The following is a 23,896-nucleotide window of genomic DNA, read 5'->3' on the forward strand; positions in this document are numbered from 1 at the left end:
TAATTGAACATTTTTTTTCCCAACAAGTTTTAGATTTTGTCCCATATTTCTTGTAAGTCAATGATTCTTGAAGTGTGCTGAATCAGAAACTCTGGGATCAGGCCCAGCTCTCTGTTTTAAAAGCCCTCTAGGTGAAGCTGGGGCTTCCCCAATAGCTCAGTTGGTAAAGAATCCGCCTGCAATGAAGGAGCCCGGTTTGATTCCTGGGTCAGGATCCAGGGATCCCCTGGAGAAGGGATAGGCTACCCACTCCAGTATTCTGGCCTGGAGAGTTCCAGGTCACAGAGGCGGACACGACTGAGTGACTTTGACTTTCACTTCAGGTGAACCTGATGCATGCTAAAGTTCAAGAACCACTGTTTTAAGTCGAGTTTGTGAAGATCATTTTTACCTTGTATAGCATAGATTACTGTGTTTCATTCCCTATAGTTATCTATGATTATAGATAAAATGTTTATTGTTTGGTTCAGATAAAATCTAGGAACACTGCCTCTTCCAACTCGTTGTTTTAGACAATATTGCTGTTGACAAGAGTTATTTTAACAAATCTATATGGGTGCCTATGATATGCCACCCTCTTTCCAAAAATGCAAATTGTGTTATTTCACCAAGAAAAGGCACCGATTTTTTTTTCAAATTTAGCAATTTAAACAATTTTACACTACTTTATATAGGTATGTAAGTACATTCAAACTTAAACAAACTGGTTAAACGTTTTCATTCTGTCTCAAATTAATAAGCTTCATAGGCCTTGGGAGGAACTTTATAGGGGAACCCAAGTATTAATAATATAATATGTTAAATAATGATGTCTTCATTTACATGGTACTTTATTAATATCAAAATATCTTCAGGCACAATATGTCTTTTTGTCCTCAGAGAAAGCCTAACAAATGATTAAGGCAGGTGATTTTGGCAAAAAGCCAAAGTTAATGACTAAACTGAGTCCAAAAGCCTGTTCTTGCTGTTCTTACAGCAGGCCTTTTCTCACCTAACACTGTCCTCATTTTTTAGAATTCGTTTCTTAAGATGCTGGTTATCTATTCAATTTAATTCAAGGGTTACTTATATGCTTGATCTGTTTGGATCATTGTAATACAGTTTATTAACAACTCAAATGCTAATAGTAGGAAACTGTTTTCATTCAATTAATCTCTGAACCTCTATTGTCTTTTCAGGAACCACTGCTTTGTATTTGTTCCTGGTTATGCATCCTTCCATCCTTAGTAACTCCCCCAGCCCAAAAACCTTTGAGGAGGTACAGTTCTTTAATAGAAATAACTACCACAGGGGGATTGATTGGTAAGATGGGTTATTAGTATAAATCTAAAAGTATATGTACTGTGCACAGTATTAAATTAGTGTTTATAATCAACATTTAAGTCTGTTAGCTACAAATAGTAATTATCTCTGTGCCTTGATTAAATAACATGAAGGAGCAGAGAAATTACTCATAACAAACTTTTCTCAGTTTATGAAGGGATTTGTCACCTCAAAAGACTCATGTGTAATTTTAATTTGCATTAATTATCTTTGATGGTAATTACAAATAAAAAGAGAAATACCTAATATACAAGAATTTCATTTTTTTCTACTCTTAAGAAAACACTTTCATAATTTTTTGTTCTAATGTACTTTGCATTAAAGTGATGCTACAGTTCACATATAATATACTATTTTACTTTGGTACAAAAGGTAAATAAATAAAGTTAGACATGTGTATGCATTTCATGAGTAATGAAAGCTATTTTAAAAAGCTATCAACAATATACAAAATTTAATTTTGGGCCTTTGAAACTAGAACCATATCAGCCATCTGAGGAAAAGAGTTAATTAAAACTAAAACTTAAAATGTCTACTATACAAAAAATACGTAATGCAGGAGGAATAGGTGTTACAAACAAACGTGTTAATCCTAAAATGTATCTAGAAGTCTTTCTTTTAATGTACAAATTTGTGCAGAAAGTAATGTAAAAGTAAATTCTTATAACAACCATAGACATGAACATAAACATTTTGCGTGTCATTTAGCATACAGCTGTTATATATTAACTTCTGTTGTCAGGTTGCATGATCTCTATTTTATATGTATCAGTGCCCTCAAGGTTTGCTTGTGAGCAGTCCAAACGGAAAGCTAAATGGATTGAGTATAAGCTGAGCTCCTACTAGGATTTATATATATTCTAATTATTATATATTTTCTTGCCAATTCTTCAGCACACTGGTTGATACTGATTAATTACGTAGTATTAGATAATAGCTGTGAGAGTCAAGGATCCATCAACTACTTCAGCTGCTGTTTTCCCACTGACTCAAATAAATATGCTTGTATGTAGTAGAATAAAAAATTTAGTCCTTGTTTACATTAAGATTAAAGGGGTTGATTAAAAACTGCTTTGGAAGTAGAGGAATGCAATAATACTTAGATTCCCTGGGACTTAAGAATATCTGTGAGAATACTCAATTTTTTTAAGAAAAAAGCTGTTCCTAACACAGTAATGTGTATAGGGACCATAACAGAAATGGACGGTCCCTTAAGTGGTCTCCAAAGAGATGGCATAAATAAGTAGAAAATGAAAGAGCAATTAAAGATTTTAATGATAACTTGCTAAAAATACCCCAATTGTAAACACTTTTGATTGACAAATTATGTGTTTATAAAAGGCAACTAATACAAATAACAACAACTGTAAATATCAATCTATTAGAAATAACTAGAGCTTTGCTCTCAAGGACAGCAAACGTACTCAGTGCTTAGACTGGCCTTGCCTATCCCTGAGGTGCCTCAGCAGTCCCTCTAAGACAACAGAGCCACGAGGTTGAAGTCTGTGTGTCTCAGCGTGCCAAGGTCACTTACAGAATTAGCCCAGGCACAGTTAATTAATCTGGAGACATGGATCTGTTCTTTCTGGAGAACTGGGCAAAACCAGGGCTTCTAACAGGCAACCTAAACACAGGCTTAGGGCACAAGCAAAGTAGGGCAAATTAAAATGGAAAACTCCGTCTTTGATAAAAATAGCCAAGATTTGCAATCAGAATTTCTAAGAAAAATGTTTGATGTGGGCATACAGTTAAGTTTTATATTCTACAGTTTGATATTATTTTTTTATTATCACTTAAGGAGGCAGTGGATGGTTGGAGCAGCACGTGGAGGGTCGTACAACCCTGCTAACATTTAGAAACCCTAAACATCTTAATCTGGCTCTGAGTAAAAGCACTTAGAAAATACCCAGAAACAAATAAATGTGGAGTGTTGCAAAATTTACATCTTTTAATTTTTAAAAAAAGTGCTGAGCTGTCATGGGAGTAACAAAGCTTAAATGAGGCAGGCATTCACATTCAACCCCCAAATTATTAAACTACTCTACTTTGCTCACCAATTCTTTGAATAACCTGCATTCACATTCTCCAAATGTGGACCTGTTTCCACCCTGGAAATATGAAGCTGAATTCTTCACCATCTTGTGTATTCAGCACACACTTTTCAAGTGCCCATAAGTACCAGCCAGTATATTAGAAAAATGTGGGCACATAAGCAAACAAGAACTGGCCCCTGCTTTTTCCATGAGCCTCTGGAGTCAGACAAAATCAATACATTTTCGGTCCAAGATCCACAACTGCCTGAGGACGATTTCAGGGCCTAAAGTGTCTAGGTATAGAGGACTACCAGGAAGGTGGGACAGCTTTCAGAAGTCAAAAGTTATCTGAATTCAGTACCTCCTGCCCTTCTTTTGTGGTTTTTGGACCCTTCTCAGAATAAGCAAGCTCGGACCAAATAAGATACCACTAAGACACCTGATATGACCTTAGCACCCCTGGAACAAGCGTGGGCATCTAAATTAAAAAGTGTCCTAAAATGTGGCACCTTCTATTAATAGAGTGTATACCAGAACAGATAGCAGATCAAACTTTCCAGAAATGTTTACATGTCTTTACCCCTAAAAGAAAGGAATCCCAGCATGACACATGACCAACAAAGCAATTTCCAGAAAAACTTAAGATGATTGCCGTGCTGCGCTGAGTCTGAAGACATCACTCTGTTGCGCCAGCCAGATTATGTAATATGGTAACAACTGGAATCCCGCTAGGAGCTTTATTGTGTGAATGGAAGAAAACAACACACTGCAAAAAGAACTCACCACATAAACGTTAATGGCTCTCTTTTTCAGTCATTATTGAACTACCTTGTCTTGGTAGCTCAAAATCATTGCAGCTTATCATTTAGAGACGCTGTGGGTCTGGAAGGTGAGGCCTTTATTAGAAAATGTAAGAAACCCTAAACGTTAAATTTGCATGTTGTTCCTAAAAAGGCCCTTTGCCTTTAAAAGATGTTCTTTGATGCTTCAGAAATACCCATCATCATATGCTTGAATTCACTTCTATTTGACATTTTGTGCAAATGGCACATTATACAAATTCCATTACGTCCTACGTTTCTGTGCTTCAGGCTACAGGTAGGTATTCCTGTCTTCACTGCTGGTGACAAATCTCACCCCAATTTAAGGACACAGAACCTGACCTTAGAAAATTTGATAGTATTTCATATCTGGAAATATGTACTATTTAAACTTCTATAATTATTCTAAACAATATAAACGGCTCTTTATGTGAAAAAATAAGCAAACAGGCAGTGTTTTCACACCACATCTATTCTGCCCTTTGACACATTATAGTTGAATGTAAGGGCAACACACTGGTGGGAATGAAATTATTTTTACTTGTGATGAAGTAAAAAATGTTTTGTCTAAGTCTGTTTAAAATGCCTTTGAACTGAACACACTATTTGTTTTGATCCAGTTTTCTTTTTGGTTGAGCACTCATATTTGTCTGGCTCCAGAGGCTCATGCAGTAAAATATGTCTGCTTTTAGATACATCTTATACAGTTAGGTTGATTATTGCCACTCGATCCCTTTGTATCTACATTTTTGTTATTTCCCATACCTTTTTATTGATATTAAGTAGACTACAAAGAAAATGTATTTAGAAAAGCATTTTGAAAATACACTATTAGTGTTCTGTATGTTTTTTCCTTGCTAACAGGCTTGTGGGACAAATGCCTTTAAAAAAAAAAAAAAAGGCTTTTTTTTTTTAAGGAAACAAATTAATTTTGTTTGTGGGACACCTTTAACATCTTTCACTAACCAGGGTATGAGTATAAACCAGAGTTTCATTTTGAGAAATATTCCCTTTTAGGTATATGGATTTCTTCCCAGTCCCATCTAATGTTACCACTGATTTTCTGTTTGAGAAGAGTGCCAACTACTTCCACTCAGAGGAAGCTCCTAAAAGGGCAGCTTCTTTGGTCCCCAAAGCCAAGATCATCACCATTCTCATTGATCCATCAGACCGAGCATATTCCTGGTACCAGGTAAGGAAAATACTGACAAAACCCAGCAAGTAGAGGAGGAGTTTAGGGAAGGGAGGGTGGTTTTCAGTAATAGTCACCACTTTGGGTTTTAACAAAAAAGATTTGTTAGCTTTATATCTTCAAGAAAGTAAATAAATTTCTCTTTGCTTCCATAGAGAAATGTTCCCTTTAGTTTTTATTAATTTTGCATTCATTTGATTAATTTAATAAAATGTATTAATAAGAAATTAAAGCAAACAAAATATTATTAATGTGTGCTTCTATATATCTGTATTTTAAAAGTAAAATGGAAACACAAATGTACAGAACAGACTTTGGACTCTGTGGGAGAAGGCAAGGGTGGGATGTTTTGAGAGAATAGCATTGAAACAAGTATGCTATCAAGGGTGAAACAGATCATTAGCCCAGGTTGGATGCATGAGACAAGTGCTCAGGGCTGGTGCACTGGGAAGACCCAGAGGGATGGGATGGAGAGGGAGGTGGGAGCGGGGATCAGGATGGGGAACACATGTAAATCCATGGCTGATTCATGTCCATGTATGGCAAAAACCACTACAATATTGTAAAGTAATTAGCTTACAACTAATAAAAATAAATGGAAAGAAAAAAATAAAAGTAAAATGTTATAATTTAAAATCATTCTTTTTCATCTAATATGTATATAATGCTATTATTATCTCAGTTTTACAGATAAGAAATATACTTGATTCCACCGAAGCAGAAGTCAGAGGTTTTGTTCTGTAAAGGTCCAGAGAGTAAATATTTCAGGCTTTGCAGGCCATATGATTGCAACTCAGCCATTGTATTGCAGAAGCAGCCATAGACAATATGTAAATTAATGAGCCTAACTGTGTTCCAGTAAAACTTTACAGAAACAAACAACAAGCAAAATTTAGTCCATGGACCATAGATTGATGACCCTGACTCTGAAAGAGCTTAAATAACTGCTTGTATTGAAGAAATAACCTAGCAGCAAAAGAGAATATATGAATTCTTCATCCTTAAAAGCCCAGCCAGTGTCCCCTGTTTTAAGCCTCTTTCTCACATAAACACTGCCATTATGATGTTGGTTAGAACCTAGCACAGAAATGATCAGTTTGAAAGAATTTTAACAAATTCTAATAATAAAACTTAATATGCCATACATTTTTACCTGAATAAATATTAAAAATAATAGGGAAAAAACTGTCTCAGTGATATTTTATTAATCACCAAATGGAAAAAGTTTAATAAAAAACAGCAATATTAAATATAAGAGCATAACAAAATTAATAGAGTCAGTATCTTTAATCTCTATTATTCTTAGTTAGGAGCTTCCCAGGTGGTACTAGTGGTGACGAACCCACCTCCAAATGCAGGAGACATAATGAAACATGGGTTTGATCCCTGGGTCAGGAAGGTCCCCTGACCTTCCCCTTCCGGAGGAGGGCATGGCAACCCACTCCAGTGTTCTTGCCTGGGAGAAGCCCAGGGACAGAGGAGCCTGGTGGGCTGCCATCTATGGGGTCGCACAGATTCGGACACGACTGAAGTGACTTAGTAGCAGCAGCAGCGGCAGCAGTGACGTAGCATAGCACAGCATCCTTAGTTACCATTCTTCAGTTCTGTGATTTAAAAACCACTCTCCTGATGTTCATGTGTTCATCCCTTCATTAAATACTTTTAACGACTACCACGTGCAAAGTATTGTTCTAAGTATGATTTGAAAGTAAATTAACAAATGTGGATGCTACACTTGAGACTGCTTTCAGTCTAATTGGAGAAATATGTTTAAGTAACCAGTGTATAAATCAGGAAGTATTAAGTGACAGATAGACTCCTACAGAGTAATAAAGCCTACCTGATAAAGATCACCAGGGACAACAAGTTAGGTGTATTAATTGGCTGCATTGGAGGAGCCTGAACACTTGAAGAACTATCAGGCATTTCCCTAGAGGAGGAGGATTTGTATGAGAGGGAGAAATGTAAGTAAAATTAACATGAACTGTTTGATAGGTGCAAGCAGGGCCAGGGCTGAAAAACAGACTAAGAGACTTACTTCCTTAGAAACTCTAAAGATAAACATGGAATGTTGTATCCAAAAATCCTTTATCTGAAACTCTGTACCTGAGCTGGAAATAAGGCTGCTTCTCTGAATTAAAGTGACCCCAAAAAGCTCTGATCCTCCAGGCAAGACTGGATGCTGCATTCTCACTGATCTCATACATCTAAATTTCTGACAATCTATGATATTAGAGAACAAAGTTACTCAGCATAGAGTCCTTTTTTTAAACAAAAGCCATTTTTCCAGGTTCACTAAAGAAAGAACAGATTATCAGGAAAGGCTTCATGGCTGGGACAGACTAGGAAAAGGTCATGGGATCTTAACAGGCATATTGATAATAATCTGTGTAACAGGGAGTGAGACATCCTGGAAAAATGAAATCCACAATTCCACACAAATCAGTCATGCCCAACTCCTAGAACCATCCTTTAAACCAAAAATACAGCAAATTGACTGATTTGATCTTGCGCCTTTTACCTTAACCACTAGGTATCTGGAGAAAAAAGAAACACGCCTTAATTGACTCAAAGAGAAAGCAGAAAATTGGAGCTTGGCAACCACTTAGCCCCTGAAAAATTGAGAATTTGCTGAAAAAGGAAGCTTCAAGGCTGAAAGCTAGCAAAACATCCTAAATATTACAAATAAATCACTCCACAGTGGCAAAATGCAGGCCTTAACAAAGTCTAGTAGAGTTTGTAGTATAGTAATTTGAATCTCAATTGCAGCAAATTTGCTATTCAACTAGACGTGGTAAACATTCACAAACCCACCACTAAGCCTGAATATTTATTGGTCAATTTAGGGAAAAGGTGATTTCCTCAGACCCCTGGGCCTGAGCCTGAGCCATTATGAAGTGCTTTCCTTTTAGGATTGCTGCTGTCTGCATTTTCTATACAGTAAGTGGTTCTGATTCATCACAGAGGTTGCTATTAGGTAAAATAATCTTGGCTTTTAGATGCTGGAGTGTATATGATAAAAGCTGTGGATTTCAGATAATGCACATGTCAGAGTCTTCACCGGTTTCTCCACTTGAGTAGCCCATAGGGTTTTTCTCATCTAAAACTGCATTACTAGATGGAACAAAACTACGTGGCAGAACTGGCAGGGTGTTTTGTACATTATGGATATTAACTGGACATGATAAGTGGTTTCTTACGGGCTGAAAGGGGGGGTGTTAAGGCGACTTTCAAAAGTTTACTTTCAGAATAAAATATATACACACACACTATGGAAATGATTCAGAAAAATTGGTTAAGAAATTATATCAAGAAGAATTCCGCCTATACAAAATAATTCTCAAAAATATACTCTCATCAGTGTCGTAATTTTAAAGCCTGATGCTCCAAGCATTTTCATCCTTTATTAATTGCAAAACAAATAACTCTCCCTCAGTGAGGCACTCCTTTCTTTAGCTTTGAGACTTGTCGCAGAGATTGGTTTTTAATTATTTATGCCTATGGTTCAAGTCAGTTTAATTATCTACCTTTTCATCATAGCATCAGCGATCACACGAAGACCCCGCAGCTCTGAGATTCAGTTTCTACGAAGTGATCTCAGCTGGGCCCCGTGCACCCTCTGAGCTGAGAGCCTTGCAGAAGAGATGTTTGGTCCCAGGGTGGTATGCCAGCCACATAGAGAGATGGCTTGTTTATTTCCCCCCCTTTCAGGTATTGAGCGATAAGAATCTTCATCATAGTACAGTCTCATTAAATCAATGACTTTGCCTTAGGGTATAGGACATTTTTACTCATTAAAACATGACTAGCATTTACTCTTTAGCTGTAATTGAGACTCTGGCAGACAATAACAGGCAGAGGTAGAAAAACGAATTCTCTTTTGAGAAGTATTTCAGGATAATTCTCCCTGCCCTCTTTTCTAGTGCATGCCTTTCCTGATCATTAACAGCTTTAGAAGCTTGATACTCCTGATTCTTATTCTGAGACTAAAGCTTGAGAACCTCTTAACCAAACAAGGCAAACACTGTTTGGCTCTCACTGCCATTATTTCCCTGTGAACCACCTTGCTGGATTTTTCACAAGTCCTGTGTTTCCCTTGGCGTCCTTGTTTCTCTCTTTTGCTCAGTGTTAGCCTAGATTACAAAACCAGCCCCTACACTGGATTGCATAAAGCAGTCTGACCACATCAGACACAGTGGATACCTTTGTGTCTAGAACCATGCTAGCCACAATGATACCATACATGCAAGCATATATGGCTGTTTAAATTTCTATTGAAATTATATAAAATTAAAAACTGTTTCTCAGTCACATTAGCCACACTTCAGATGTTCAATAGCCATCAGTTAGATACCACAGCCCCACAGTATGCCCATCAACACAGAAATTTCTAATGAACAATGCTGGTGTAAACTAAATAGAAACACTGGAGAAGATGTGTGAGCAGGAATTGTTTTCCAGGCTTTATGGCCCTTCATCACCATCCCCTATCATTTATCTTGCTGGGACCACCCCCTACCCTCACCAGAGTAACAAGCAAATTCTTCCCTGTAGTCTGTTGAGGAACTTCTGTTTACTTTAAGGTTTTCTAGGAATCTTACCTTTTTCTCCAAATGGATTATCAAAGAATTTCTAAAAACTTTACAGTGCTGCTCCTTTGACTGGAATCATGGATAATGATATGTCCTGTGTCTCATGGTACCTGGTCCAGTCACTTTTCTTCTTTCCTACAAATCTCCTTCCCACCTTGAATCATGGAATCATTGCTTTATCTGTTTTTAAACTTGATTTTCATTTGTGATTTTATAGTCACCTTTCTTAAGCTTTCTTGGTACCCTCAAATTTTTTTGTTTTCATAGTGTTTGCAGGATGCCTCAAACTATAACACACGAATGCATTTAATTAGTGTGATTTATTTTTTGTTCCATGTCATTAATGAGGATGGCCTGGTTAAGTCTTAACAACAATGAATGCAAATCCCCTTAGTACAGTATCTTTCATGGAATAAATTCAAAGTGCAGAATTTTTGTATCATGCTGTTACATGTCTTTTTCCAATTTGCATTGTCTTTTTTTTTATTTCCTTGGTCACTTAGCTGCTAATTATTGATGGGCAACAGCTAAGAACTGATCCTGCTACAGTGATGGATGAAGTACAGAAGTTTCTAGGAGTCTCTCCTCATTATAATTACTCAGAAGCATTAACGTAAGTTTATAGTCTAATTAATTTATTGAAGTTTCAGCAGAGAACTGATTTTAGAGAAGTTGTAGTTTGGTGATGCAGCTATTGAGTTAGCTGCCCCTTATATACCGATTATTTTCCAGTTGAGTTAACCACTTGAGAAAGAACATGTCAACAGTTTGTCTATGAAATGTCCAAAATCCTCTATTGATTTCTAACTAGGGAAGTCTTCTCTGGAAGGAAAAGAGAGGAACAAAGGGTTTTAAGTCTTAAAAGCAACAACTAACCTTAAAAGCGGTTACTGAAACGATGCTGGAAGCACTAAGCCTATTTAACCAGACAGTACTGAGACTCTTGGAAGCATAAAAAGACCTCTTGAACCGGGTGATTTATGAACTCCTCTCCCTTTTGTGTAATTTATAAAACAAACGTCACAGAGCAAGAAATAACCCATAGGTGGCTGAATAAGAGAGAGAGGTGCTATTATTACGCTTACACATACTTCCATTTTTTGGTCTTTACCCACTGTATGACTAACCTTGTCACCTCTTCTTCAGAGGCCTCAGCTGTTACAGCTCTGGTTTGGTTTTCTTTTGCTGGTTCCCACTGATTTTCTTAGGTAGTAAGTTCCATCAGGGTGGGAGCCAGGGTGACACAGGAAAAGCAACAAGGATTTAAGGACCCCATAGATACCTGAGAGTGAGTGGCCAAGGTACCTGCCTCTCTTGCCTCACTTTAATCCTGACTCTGGACTTGATCTAACATTTTAAATAAAACCTCCACCTGGCTTTGCCCATTTATGCTACTGTTGTTGCTGCTTAGTCACTTAGTCCAACTCCTTGTGAGTGTCCACCTCGTTACGACCCCACAGACTGTAGCCCACCAGGCTCCTCTGTCTGTCTTCTCCAGGCAAGAATACTAGAGTGGGTTGCCGTGCTTCCCTCCATGGGATCTTCCCAACCCAGGGATTGAACCCACGTCTCCTGCTTGGCAAGGCAGGTTCTTTACCACTGAGCTTCCTGGGAAGCCCAGCAATCAGGTGTGTGAGGGATGTGTTTCTTCCTATTTCATATGCAACTGGAACAAGCAAATGAGACAGCCTGAGTAGGATGAGCCGTGGACCTGGCTCTCACTGTAATATATATATCACATATATGTAATATAAAATGTTATATTATATAGATATATAATTTTATATCATACATATAATTTTGTATTTTATATATATGTAATATATATATAATTTTAGGGTTACAGACTGAGCCTTAAAGAAACCAATTAAGACTGTAGTATGGGACTCTACCATTCTATTTCTCAGTATAAAGCTCAGTTGTATAGATCAACTCATTTTCTCTTTTCATGGTATTCTTCATGCTGTAGCAGTTTAGAAAGTAACATACAGGATTCCTTTACTTTTCACCATCCCTTACAGTAAAAGGTTTGCAGACAACTTCAAATACTGCAAACATCTTGCACAAATCATATGTAGAGACACACATGTAAGAGAGATATTTTGATTCAGAGGACAAAGGAGTAGGTGGAACTCGAGAGTTTTGAGCTTCCTCTCTAAGAGTCGTTTACTCTGTTGTTCCTGTTAATCTTCTGACCTTCATCTTTTCTATAGTGTGAGTCCTATCAGAGCTTTGGTGAGCTTAGTTGAAGTACCAACACAGACACTAGCCTCAGGTATTTAACTTTCAGCTTGACCTTAAAGAAAATGGAGTGATTTTAGCTTCAGTTAGAAATTCGAGCCCACTTTCTGCTTTATGTCTTTTTAAGTATCTCTTAGAAAAGAAAGCTTTTATTTTCTAAACAGGTTTCTAACTCAAGTTGACTTATCTTTGGATCTTTTTTATAGAGTATATAGCAAAGCACTGCATTTCAGAAAGAAGAATGGGAGTATTTTATAAAGACATAATCTTTTTTTCTTATGGAATGGTCCTTGACCTCCATGCTGTGTATTTGTCCCCTTTGTATCCAGCTCAGCAGCAAGCTTTTTATTCACCTCCACTGCCAAGTAAAGGGAGTGTAAACTTAAGGGAAATAATACCAAAGCAAAATACTATATACAAAGAACTGTGGGTCACTTTGCACCTGGGATGTGTCTGACTAAAATTACCCCTTATATGGTCTGTAGCCTGGTTGGGGGCTCAGTGGGTGAAGTAGCAAGATAAGATGTGTGTAGTCTCTGAAACCACAATTTCTGGTCCAGTAGGGCTGCCCAAGCACTCACCCTGCTGATAAAGATAATGTACTGCCATTCAGCTTCTTTTCATATTCTCTTGTCAATCAGTTGGCCTGACACACGTTGGAAAAAACAGCAGTGTACCTGTTGTAGAATATTTGGAATTTCATGTCATTGACTTAGGTCTGAATTCTCCTTCACCCATGCCCTTTGCAGTTGTTCTGAATCCTGTCCTCAAAACTTACTTATTCTTGTTAGAATAACTGTACTGGTAAGTTGTTTCTCTGGTGCTTTGGACATGTTGGATATGACTGGGTATACAAAATTCATGTTCTCAGGGATGTCTTTAATTGCTTTATATTTTTCCTGCTCTTTGGTATTTACAAAATTATTTAAAGCCTTCTGATATTGTACTAAACTGCAAACAGATATGAATTCTCAACGAACGACATAAATTCAGTTCTTTGCACACAATACAATAAATCAATGAAACTAGGCCTCTGCAAAAGTTTTACCATACAATTTTGGCACGAAAGAGTACTCCAGTGTAAGAGATCTACAATCTCCTGGTTATCTTCAATATAAAAATGTTCCAGTTTCAAAATTATTTTCAAGAAAAATGGCAATAAATCTCCATCATTAAAAGTATTATTTATTCCATTCCACAGTCACTACAGAAGTGTTCAAGACTTCCAAATTTCATATAGTAATGGATGGTCGATATCTTAAAATGACTTAGTACTGTCATCATGGATTTTAGATGATATACTGAATACATAAAAATCTTATCTTCTTGGGACTTTCCTGGTTGTCCAGTGGTTAAGGCTTCATGCTTCCAATGAAGGGGGCACGGATTCAATCTCTGGTCAGGGAACTAATATCCCACAAGCTGTGCAGTGCAACCAAAAAAACCCAGTTTTTATAAATCAGATTTTCTTAGTGAGTGTGGTTGTTATCGGAAATAAGCAGTATAAGCTTTAAAAAATATGAATGGGAGTTTTCTCATTCAAATAAGTAATTCACATTTTACAAGTCTTGTTCATCATAACTGTAATCACTAAACTATAAATAGGATTGATATACCAACATTATTTTAGCTTGTATATTATGTGTTATGTAGAATTTAAGCTGTCTAATCATTTAAGAAAAAGCCGGAAAAACAATGCTCAATGTGGCATTGTGCTAAACTGAACTAGCACATACAGTTTATATATGTGTTAAATTAAACTAAAATAAATGAAAATGAAAGTTTTTTATAAACTTTATAAACTAAAATGAAAAGATGTAAACTTTTAATTTTCCCATGAATATATCCACTAACAATTATATCCAGGCATCAGTGACTGTGACAAGTCTTACTGAACCTGACATCTCTATTTCTCAGTTAACCTGTTCACTAACATGAATGAAACCAGACTGAGTTATATGAATTTTTAATAATAATTTACTATGAAAACTTCAATAAATGGACAGTAAGGATTTGAAGGCGAAGAGTTAAAGGAAGATTGTGCGTGTGTGTATTTTGTTCTATGGATGGGGTTACCTGAGTCATAAAGAACTGAAGCTGCTTCTGTTGTTTCTAATATCACTTCCTCTGGCAACCAAATCTATTGGTCGAAGAATCCTTTCCCATTTTAGATGAGTTTGAGTAAAATTGTGTCAAAATAAAACTATTTTGGTAGCAAAAAACAGTCATAGTAGCTAAAATCTGCTGGTTCTTAGATGACCTGTGAAACAGTTGGAAATGCTAAGTGAAAAGGAAGAAAATAATCTACTCCAATTTCATATAAATTTGTTTTAAAAGTGGTTATAACATTTCAAAATCAGTATACATTTATATGTTCTAAATACTTTACATATAACAATACTATGTGCTAGGTACTATTAGCTCCTTTTTTCAGCTACAAAAACTGGGGCACAGAAAAGCCAAGCCAAAAGTCACTCAAAAGTAAGCTGAGGAGGCAGGACTGAAACACACTTATTCCTCTATAGCCTGCACTGCCAGTCTACTAAGTTCTTCAAACTGGCACAAAAAAACAGAGAAAAATAACATTGTGAAGTTTTACTGATGAATAGTATAACAAGAGGAAGTACTTCCTTTAAAAAACTGAAACCTTAAAATGAGTTTTTTAAGTTGTCTCAGACATTATTATAAAAAGACTCCATTCCTAGAGAAATGCAAATCAAGACTATAGTAAGGTACCACCTCAGACCAGTTAGAATGGGCATCATTAAAAAGTCTACGAATAAATGCTGGAGAGGATGCGGAGAAAAGAGAACCCCCTACGTTGTTGATGGGAATGTAAGTTGGTGCAGCCACTATGGAAAACAGTATAGTGGTTCCTCAGCAAACTAAAAATAGAATTACCATGTGATCCAGGGTTCCAATCCTAGGAATATATCTGAACAAAACTATAATTCAGAAAGAATACACGCAGCCATTCACAGCAGCACTATTCAAAATAGTCAAGACATGGAAACAGGCTAAGTGTCCATCCACAGATAAGTCGATAAGGAAGATGCAGCGTGGATATAATGGAATAATACTCAGCCATGAAAAAGAATGATGTAATGCCATTTACAGCAACATGGATGCCACTAGAGGTTATCATACTAAGTGAAGTAAGTCTGAGAGAGAAAAACACCATATGATATCACTTATATGCAGAATCCAAAATATGACACAAATGAACCTCTCTATGAAGCAGACAGACTCAGACATAGAGAGCTGACTTGTAATTGCCAAGGAGGCAATTGTCCTAGGGCCAGACATCCTGGAGGGTGAAGTCAAGTGGGCCTTAGGAAGCGTCCCTATGAACAAAGCAGAGGGAGGTGACGGAATTCCAGCTGAGCTATTTCAAATCCTAAAAGATGATGCTGTGAAAGTGCTGCACTCAGTATGCCAGCACATTTGGAAGACTCAGCAGTGGCCACAGGACTGGAAAAGGTCAGTTTTTCATTCCAATCCCAAAGAAAGGCAATGCTGAAGAATGTTCAAATTATCGCACAATGGCACTCATTTCACATGCCAGCAGGATTATGTTCAGAATCCTTCAAGCTAGGCTTCAGCAATAGGTGAACCAAGAACTTCCAGGTGTACATGCTAGATTTAGACAAGGTAGAGGAACAAGAGATCAAACTGCTAATATACACTGGATCACAGAAAAAGCAAGGGAATTCCAAAAAAAATTCTACTTCTGCTTCATTGACTATGCTAAAGCCTTTGACTATGTAGATCACAACAAACTATGGAGTATCCTTAATGAGGTGGCATACCAGACCTCATTACCTGCCTCCTGAGAAACCTGTATGTAGGACAAGAAGCAACAGTTAGAACTGGACAAGGAAAAACAGCCTGGTTCCAAATTGGGAAAAGAGTCCATCAAGGCTATATATTGAATCCTCCTTATTTAACTTAAATGCAGAGTTACATCATTGGAAATGCCAGGCTGGATGAATCACAAGCTGGAATCAAGATTGCCAGGAGAAATATCAACAACCTCAGATACGCAGATGATACCACTCTAATGGCAGAAAGCGAAGAGGAATTAAAGAGCCTCTTGATGAAGGTGAAAAAGGAGAGTGAAAAAGCTGGCTTAAAACTCAACATTCATAAAATGAAATTATGGCATCCAGTCCTATCACTTCATGGCAAATACATGAGGAAAATGTGGAAATAGTGTCAGATTTCATTTTCTTGGGCTCCAAAAGCTATGCAGATGGTGACTGCAGCCACAAAATAAAAGACACTTGCTCCTTGAAAGAATAGCTATGACAAACCTAGACAGTGTTTTTAAAAGCAGAGACAGCACTTTGCTGGCATAGGTCCCTATAATCAAAGCTATGGTTTTTCCAGTAGTCATGTATGGATATGAGAGTTGGAGCATAAAGAAGGCTGAGGACTGAGGAACTGATGTTTTCAAACTGTGGTGCTGGAAAGACTCTTGAGAGTAGAAAATCAACACTGAATATTCATTCAAGGACTGTGGCTGAAGTACCAATACTTTGGCCACCTGATGTGAAGAGCCAGCTCATTGGAAAAGACCCTGATGCCCGGAAAGATTGAGGGCAAGGGAAAAGGGGGCGACAGAGGATGAGATGGTTGGATGTCATCACTGACTCAATGGACATGAGCCTGAACAACTCCAGGAGATAGGGAAGGAGAGGGAAGCCAGGTATGCTACAGTTCATGAGGTTGCAAAGGGTCAGACATGACTCAGTGACTGAATAACAACAACAATGGGGTGAGTGAGTGGGTGGAGGATACACTGGGAGTTTGGGGTTAATAGATGCAAACTATTATACATAGAATGGGTGGACAACAAGGTCCTACTATATAGCACCAGGAACTATAGTCAATGTCCCAGGATAAACCATAATGGAAAAGAATATAAAAAAGAATGTATATATATGTAGAACTGAGTCACTTTGCTATATAGCAGAAATTAACACAACGCTGTAAGTCAACTATCAGTTCAGTTCAGTTGCTCAGTTGCTTCCGACTCCTTGAGACTCCATGGACTGCAGCACTCTAGGCTTCCCTGTCCATCATGAACTCCCGGAGCTTGCTCAAACTCATGTCCCATCAAATCGGTGATGCCATCCAGCCATCTCAACCTCTGTCATCTCCTTCTCCTCCTGCCTTCAATCTTTCCCAGCATCAGGGTCTTTTCCAATAGTTAGTTCTTCACATCAGGTGGCCAAAATATTGGAGCTTCAGCTTCAGCATCAGTCCTTTCAATGAATATTCAAGACTGATTTCCCCCCAGGATGGATTGGTTGGATCTCCTTGCACTCCAAGGGACTCTCAAGAGTCTTCTCCAATACCACAGTTCAAAACAATCAATTCTTCAACACTCAGCTTTCTTTATAGTCCAACTCTCACATCCATACATGACTACTGGAAAAACCGTAGCTTTAACTGGATGGACCTTTGTTAGCAGTGTAATATCTCTGCTTTTTAATATGCTGTCTACGTTGGTCATAGCTTTTCTTCCAAGGAGCAAGCATCTTTTAATTTCATGACTGCAGTCACCATCTGCAGTGATTTGGGAGCCCCCAAAATAAAGTCTCTCACTGTTTCCACTGTTTCCCCATGTATTTTCCATGAAGTGATGGGACCAGATGCCATGATCTTAGTTTTCAGAATGTTGAGTTTTAAGCCAACTTTTTCATGCTCCTCTTTCACTTTCATCAAGAGGCCCTTTAGTTCTTCTTCGCTTTCTGCCATAAGGGTAGTGTCACCTGCATATCTGAGGTTATTGTTATTTCTACCAGCAATCTTGATTCCAGCTTGTGCTTCTTCCAGCCCAGCGTTTCTCATGATGTACTCTGCATATAAGTTAAATCAGTAGGGTGACAATATACAGCCTTGACATATTCCTTTTCCTATTTGGAACCAGTCTGTTATTCCGTATCCAGTTCTAACTTGCTTCTTGACCTGCATACAGATTTCTCAGGAGGCAGGTAAGGTGGCCTGGTATTCCCATCTCTTTCAGAATTTTCCAGTTTGTTGTGATCCACACAGTCAAAGGCTTTGGCATAGTCAATGAAGCAGAAGTAAATGTTTTTCTGGAACTCTCTTGCTTTTTCTATGATCCAATGGATGTTGGCAATTTGATCTCTGGCTCCTCTGCTTTTTCTAAATATAGCTTGAACATGTGGACATTCATGGTTCATGTACTATTGAAGCCTGGCTTGGAGAATTTTGAGCATTACTTTGCTAGTGTGTGAAATGAGTGCAATTGTGTGGTAGTTAGAGCATCCTTTGGCATTGCCTTTCTTTGGGATTGAAATGAAAACTGACCTTTTCCAGTCCTGTGGCCAGTGCTGAGTCTTCCAAATTTGCTGGCATATTGAGTGCAGCACTTTCACAGCATCATCTGTTAGGATTTAACATAACTCAACTTGAATTCCATCACCTCCACTAGCTTTGTTTGTAGTGATGCTTCCTAAGGCCCACTTGACTTCACATTCCAGGATGTCTGGCTCTAGATGACTGATCATGCCATCATGGTTATCTGGGTCATGAAGATCTTTTTTGTATAGTTCTTCTGTGTATTCTTGCCACCTCTTCTTAATATCTTCTGCTTCTGTTAGGTCCATACCATTTCTGTCCTTTATTGTGCCCATCTTTGCATGAAATATTCCCTTGGTATCTCTGATTTTCTTGAAGAGATCTCTAGTCTTTCCCATTCTGTTGTTTTACTGTATTTCTTTGCATTGATCACTGAGAAAGGCTTTCTTGTTCTCCTTGCTATTCTTTGGAACTCTGCATTCAGATGGGAATATCTTTCCTTTTCTCCTTTACTTTTCACTTTGCTTCTTTTCACAGCTATCTGTAAGGCCTCCTCAGATAACTATTTGCCCTTTTGCATTTCTTTTTCTTGGGGATGGTCTTGATCGCTGACTCCTGTACAATGTCACAAACCTGTATAATGTCATGAACAGTGGAAGTAACAAATAGATTCAAGGGATTAGATCTGATAGATCCAGTGCCTGAAGAACTATTTTTGGTGATTCATGAAATCAACTATACTTCAATTAAAAATAAATATAAATGTGATATATACATCCAATGGAATACTATCCACTGATTAAAACAGGATAAATTTTGAAATACACTAAAAATAAAGAAATAAAAATAATTCATCTACAGACACACTGTCACTATGCATAATAAATGTATAATCCTAGTGATATTCAAATTAAAACCACATCAAAATACCACTAGAATAGCTATAATCCAAAAGACAATACCAAATATTGGCACAAATGTGGAGAAATTGGTAACCTCATATACTGCTGATAGTAATGTATAGCCACTTCAGAAAAGCAGTTTTACAGTTTCTTAAAAATTAAACAGAAGTTTACAAATAATCCAATGCCATGCCTATGAATCTGTCCCCAAAAAAATGAAAACCTATGTTCACAAAGAATTGTTCACAGCAGCATTGTTCATAATAGCCTAAAGCTGGAACCAGTTTGGTAAACAGATTTAAGAAAATTTGGCATATCCACACAGTTCAGTATTCATTCATGAAAATAACAATTCAGTGTAAAGACATTTCAAACAGCCTTGCACCTAAGTATAATCTGAATGTTACCTGGAATTCACCTGCCCAAGGGTAAGATAAGGGTCACATCTTCATTAACAAAGAGAATGTTACCATTTGGAAGCTGAGTCACTGGAGAATCTTGATTGTCCCTGCCCACAAGTCTCTTCCAATTATTTCTAGACAGCCCCAGGTGATAGCAATATTTCACACAAACTTAAGTACCAGTCCATTCTTGTTTTATTCTAAATTTAATTCAACAAAGATTTGTTGAATGACAATATTATGTCATGACTCTGGGGACATAATGATAAAGTAACCTTACCTCCAGGGAGGGATAAACACGGAGAGACGCTAAACAACACTTAATTTTTCTCCAAAATGTTCCTAGCCAGCACTAGTTAGGAACATATGAAAGGACAAGCTGCCAGTGCCTACATGGAAAGGTTGTTTCCTTGCTGTTCTACCAGATATTAGTAGTCCTGAGGGACGCTGCTGATATAAAAAGACTGGAATAAGATCTTTCTCCATCTCCTGTCAAGCTTCTTCACTTGGGATCTGAATTGCTTACACGGTCCTTCATCAACATCAGTCCCTCACCTTCTCAGTCAACCTTAAAAGTAATATGATCTTCCTTTACCTTCCTCTCCTTTTAGTTTCCACTATGATACACTTATACCACTGCCTGTGAACTTATGCATATAGATGTCTGGGCTAGGTGTGAGCTACACAGACACATATTTTTCTCAGTAAAGTCCAGCATGACAGCTCACTGCATGAGATGTAATCAATTACCAGAGGTGAAAGAAAAATCTATTTTTATTTTGATTTTTAATTTTAATATGCGTGAAGTTTAATGTTCCTTAAAGAAACATTATGTCCGAAGACTGCTCATTTTAATATAAGGTATGTGTATGACCCAGAGATGTATCTACAGTTAGGTATATTAACAACAACAAAAATCATAATAATACCTGGCCTGAATGAGTCAGAATTCAATTATGGAAATTACTAATGACAAAATGTTAATGAAAAAAAATTATGTCAATAGCAGACTTTCAGAAATGTTGCATTAAAACATCCCAGCTTTCATGTGTAGATTATTTCAATCAGTCTTTATTTCTTAATGATTTATTTTATTGAAGTTAGTTGATTTACTAATGCTTTCCTTTCTTATACCTTTGAGTATGAAACTAATTTTTTCAGTTGCCTTACAGATTCAAACAAGAAAATAAACAACAGAGACATATCATGTCTGATATGTGTTCTGATCCCATAAAATCACTTTTTTAACTTTTTAAATAATTTTTTAAAATTTAATTAGTTGCCAAAGCATGTGGAATCTTCCTGGACCAGGGATCAAACCCATGTACCCTGCTTTGGCCGGTGGATTCTTAACCACTGGATCGTCAGGGAAGTCTACATAATCACTTTAATAATGATTGAAATGGGCTTTGCGCAAGTGGGATATAAGCAATCCTGTAGTGTCTCTAATACCCAAAGCAGTGCAGATACAGAGATATAGGTTTGCCTTCTTCTCATAGGGCTATAGTTACAAAGTCTACAAGATTAGCTACAAAGACTACTCTCTAAATCACACATTCAATCACAATCTAATTTTAAATCAGGTCTATTGATGTGTAATTTACATATAATAAAGTTCACCCATTTTAATTGTACAGTTTAATGAATTGTGATAAACATGTATACAGCATCACAAAGAAAAAGAAAGAAGTTCTTTTTAAAGTTTTCTAAAGAAAAAGTTTCCTCATGCTCTCTTGCTGTCAATCTTTTCCCCTCTTCCACTTCCTCACTTAGCATACTTCTGACATTCCTCCATGATGTTACATCATCAGTAACTGGGGTTTTTTATTGCTACATAGTACTCTGTTTTATGGATATAACACAATTAATTTATCCTTTTGCCAGTTGATAGACATAAGGTTGTTTTCATTGGGGAGTACTGTGAACAAAGCTACCATGAACATTTGTGTACAGATCTTTGTATGGACATATATTTTCATTTCTTTTGGGTAAATACCTAGAAATGGGATTAGTGGGTTGTAAAGTAATTACATATTTAACTTTATAAGAAATTTTCCCGAGTGGCTATAGTATCTTTAAATTCCTCCTAACAAAGTTTAGCAGTTCTAGCTGTTCCACATCTTTGTCAATGCTTGGTATTGGCCTTTTTTAATTAAGTCATTCTAGTATCTAGTGATATTGCATTTGTGATTTTTAATTTGCATTTTCTTAATGACTAACAATATTGAGTAAACTTGCATTTGTTTACTGATCATCCATCTGTGTTTTTTGATGAAGTGTCTATTCCAATCTTTTACTCAGTTTTTACTGATAATGTCATCTTTTTTATTGAGTTCAGTTGTGTATTCTGAATATAAGTCCTTTATTAGATATAGATTTTACAAATATTTTTGCCCAACCTGTGGTTTTTCCTTTCATTTTCTTGAGTATTTTAGAAAAGCAAAAGTTTTAAATTTTGATGTATTCAAAATTACCATTATTCTTTTACCATTCTTCCTAAGAAATCTTTGCCTAAACAAAGGTACAAAAATTTTATATGTGTTTTTCTCTATGTTTACTTCCAGAATTCTTACAGTTTAGCTCTTAGATTTAGGTTTTATAACCCATTTCAAGTTAATTTTCATATACTGTGTGAGGTTGGGATTGATATTCATATTTTTCATGTAGATATCCAGTTTTTCCAGTTCCATTTGCTTAAAAGACTGTCCTTTCCCACTGAACTACTTTTAAAAATCAGTTGACTGTAGATGTGTTGGTCTGTTTGTAGATTCTATTTTGTTCATTGATCCATTGGTTCCAGTACTACATAGGCTTCATTATTGTGGCATTATAGTAAATCTTGAAATAAAATAGTATAAGATCTCCAGCTTTGATCTCCTCTTTCAAATTGTTTTGGCTTGTCTAAAACAAACTGTTAGCTTTTATTTCCATATACATTTTATAATCATATTTTTAATTTCTACCCAAAAAATTCCACTGGAGTTTTGATTGAACTCACATTGACTCTCTAGATAAATCTGGTTGTTGTCGTTCAGTCGCTAAGTCGTGTCCAACTCTTTGCAACCCCATGGACTATACTCAACCAGGTTCCTCTGCCCATGGGATTCTCCAGGCAAGAATACTGGAGTGGGGATAAATCTGGAGAGAACTGATATTTTTAAAATATTTAGTCTTCTGATCTGTGAACACAGTATAGCTCTTCTGTTGTTTGTGTCTTCTGTAATTTCTCTTAACAACTGTTTTCAGATCTTGCACATATTTTGTGTTAAATTTATCCCTAGATATTTCATGTTTTATGCTAAATTAAATGTTTTTATTTTGATTTCCAGTTGTTCATTGTTTACACTATAATTTTAAGAAAGATTTAGATGCAGCATTCTGAGTGGTATGGCTTGAAGACAAAAGAAAAACGTGCTCCTAAATGATAATAATTTCTAATAAAGAAGAAATTATAGCAATAGAATCACTGAATAACAAAAGCAAGTGAAAGAATCATGAATACTGTTAGCAGTCACTTTTACAGTCAAGCATGGAAATTACTATATATTCATAATGAATGATAATACAAAACATGACCAGAGACCAGTAAAGAAGAAATGGCCCTGGACCTAGAGTCAGGAGGCCCAGACTTGAGTTATCACCTGCATACTTAAAAAGTATATAGTCCAAGATAGATAAACCTCAACAAACATTTCCTTCTTTCTCATTTTTTATTCAGCTAACAGTTGGCGAATGTTCACAAAGAGCCAAACACTAAGCTAAGTGCCACTAAATGGGACAAATGCTATAGTCCATATCATTAAGGAGTTATAAGGAAAGCTCAAATGAAAAAGAGTTATATGAAATATTTTGGTAAACTAAAATATAAATTTAATGTGCTACTATTATTTTTATTATAATTATACCATAAAATCTTCATTTATAAGTGTTATTACTTTAATACAGAGCTCATACCAAAATAAGAAAGTGTCTTTGGAAAAAAAATTAAATGGATTATAGCTAGAGAATTCTAAAATTAATTACTCCATGACACACCAAAACCCTATGTCTTCTATTAACCT

General features: G+C 36.6%; 1 protein-coding gene across 1 annotated transcript in view; it reads left to right on the plus strand.

Annotated features, from left to right (window-relative positions):
* Positions 1–23,896, plus strand: part of LOC110128809 (bifunctional heparan sulfate N-deacetylase/N-sulfotransferase 3) — a 175,726-nt gene that overhangs the window by 142,384 nt on the left and 9,446 nt on the right. Inside the window, exons 9-12 of the mRNA XM_070452380.1 lie at positions 1,179–1,302; positions 5,195–5,369; positions 8,910–9,080; positions 10,465–10,574. Coding sequence (XP_070308481.1) covers positions 1,179–1,302; positions 5,195–5,369; positions 8,910–9,080; positions 10,465–10,574 — 580 coding nt within the window. The remainder of the gene's footprint in view (positions 1–1,178; positions 1,303–5,194; positions 5,370–8,909; positions 9,081–10,464; positions 10,575–23,896) is intronic.

The sequence above is a fragment of the Odocoileus virginianus genome, chromosome 21, assembly GCF_023699985.2.
Source record: "Odocoileus virginianus isolate 20LAN1187 ecotype Illinois chromosome 21, Ovbor_1.2, whole genome shotgun sequence".
Lineage (NCBI taxonomy): Eukaryota > Metazoa > Chordata > Mammalia > Artiodactyla > Cervidae > Odocoileus > Odocoileus virginianus.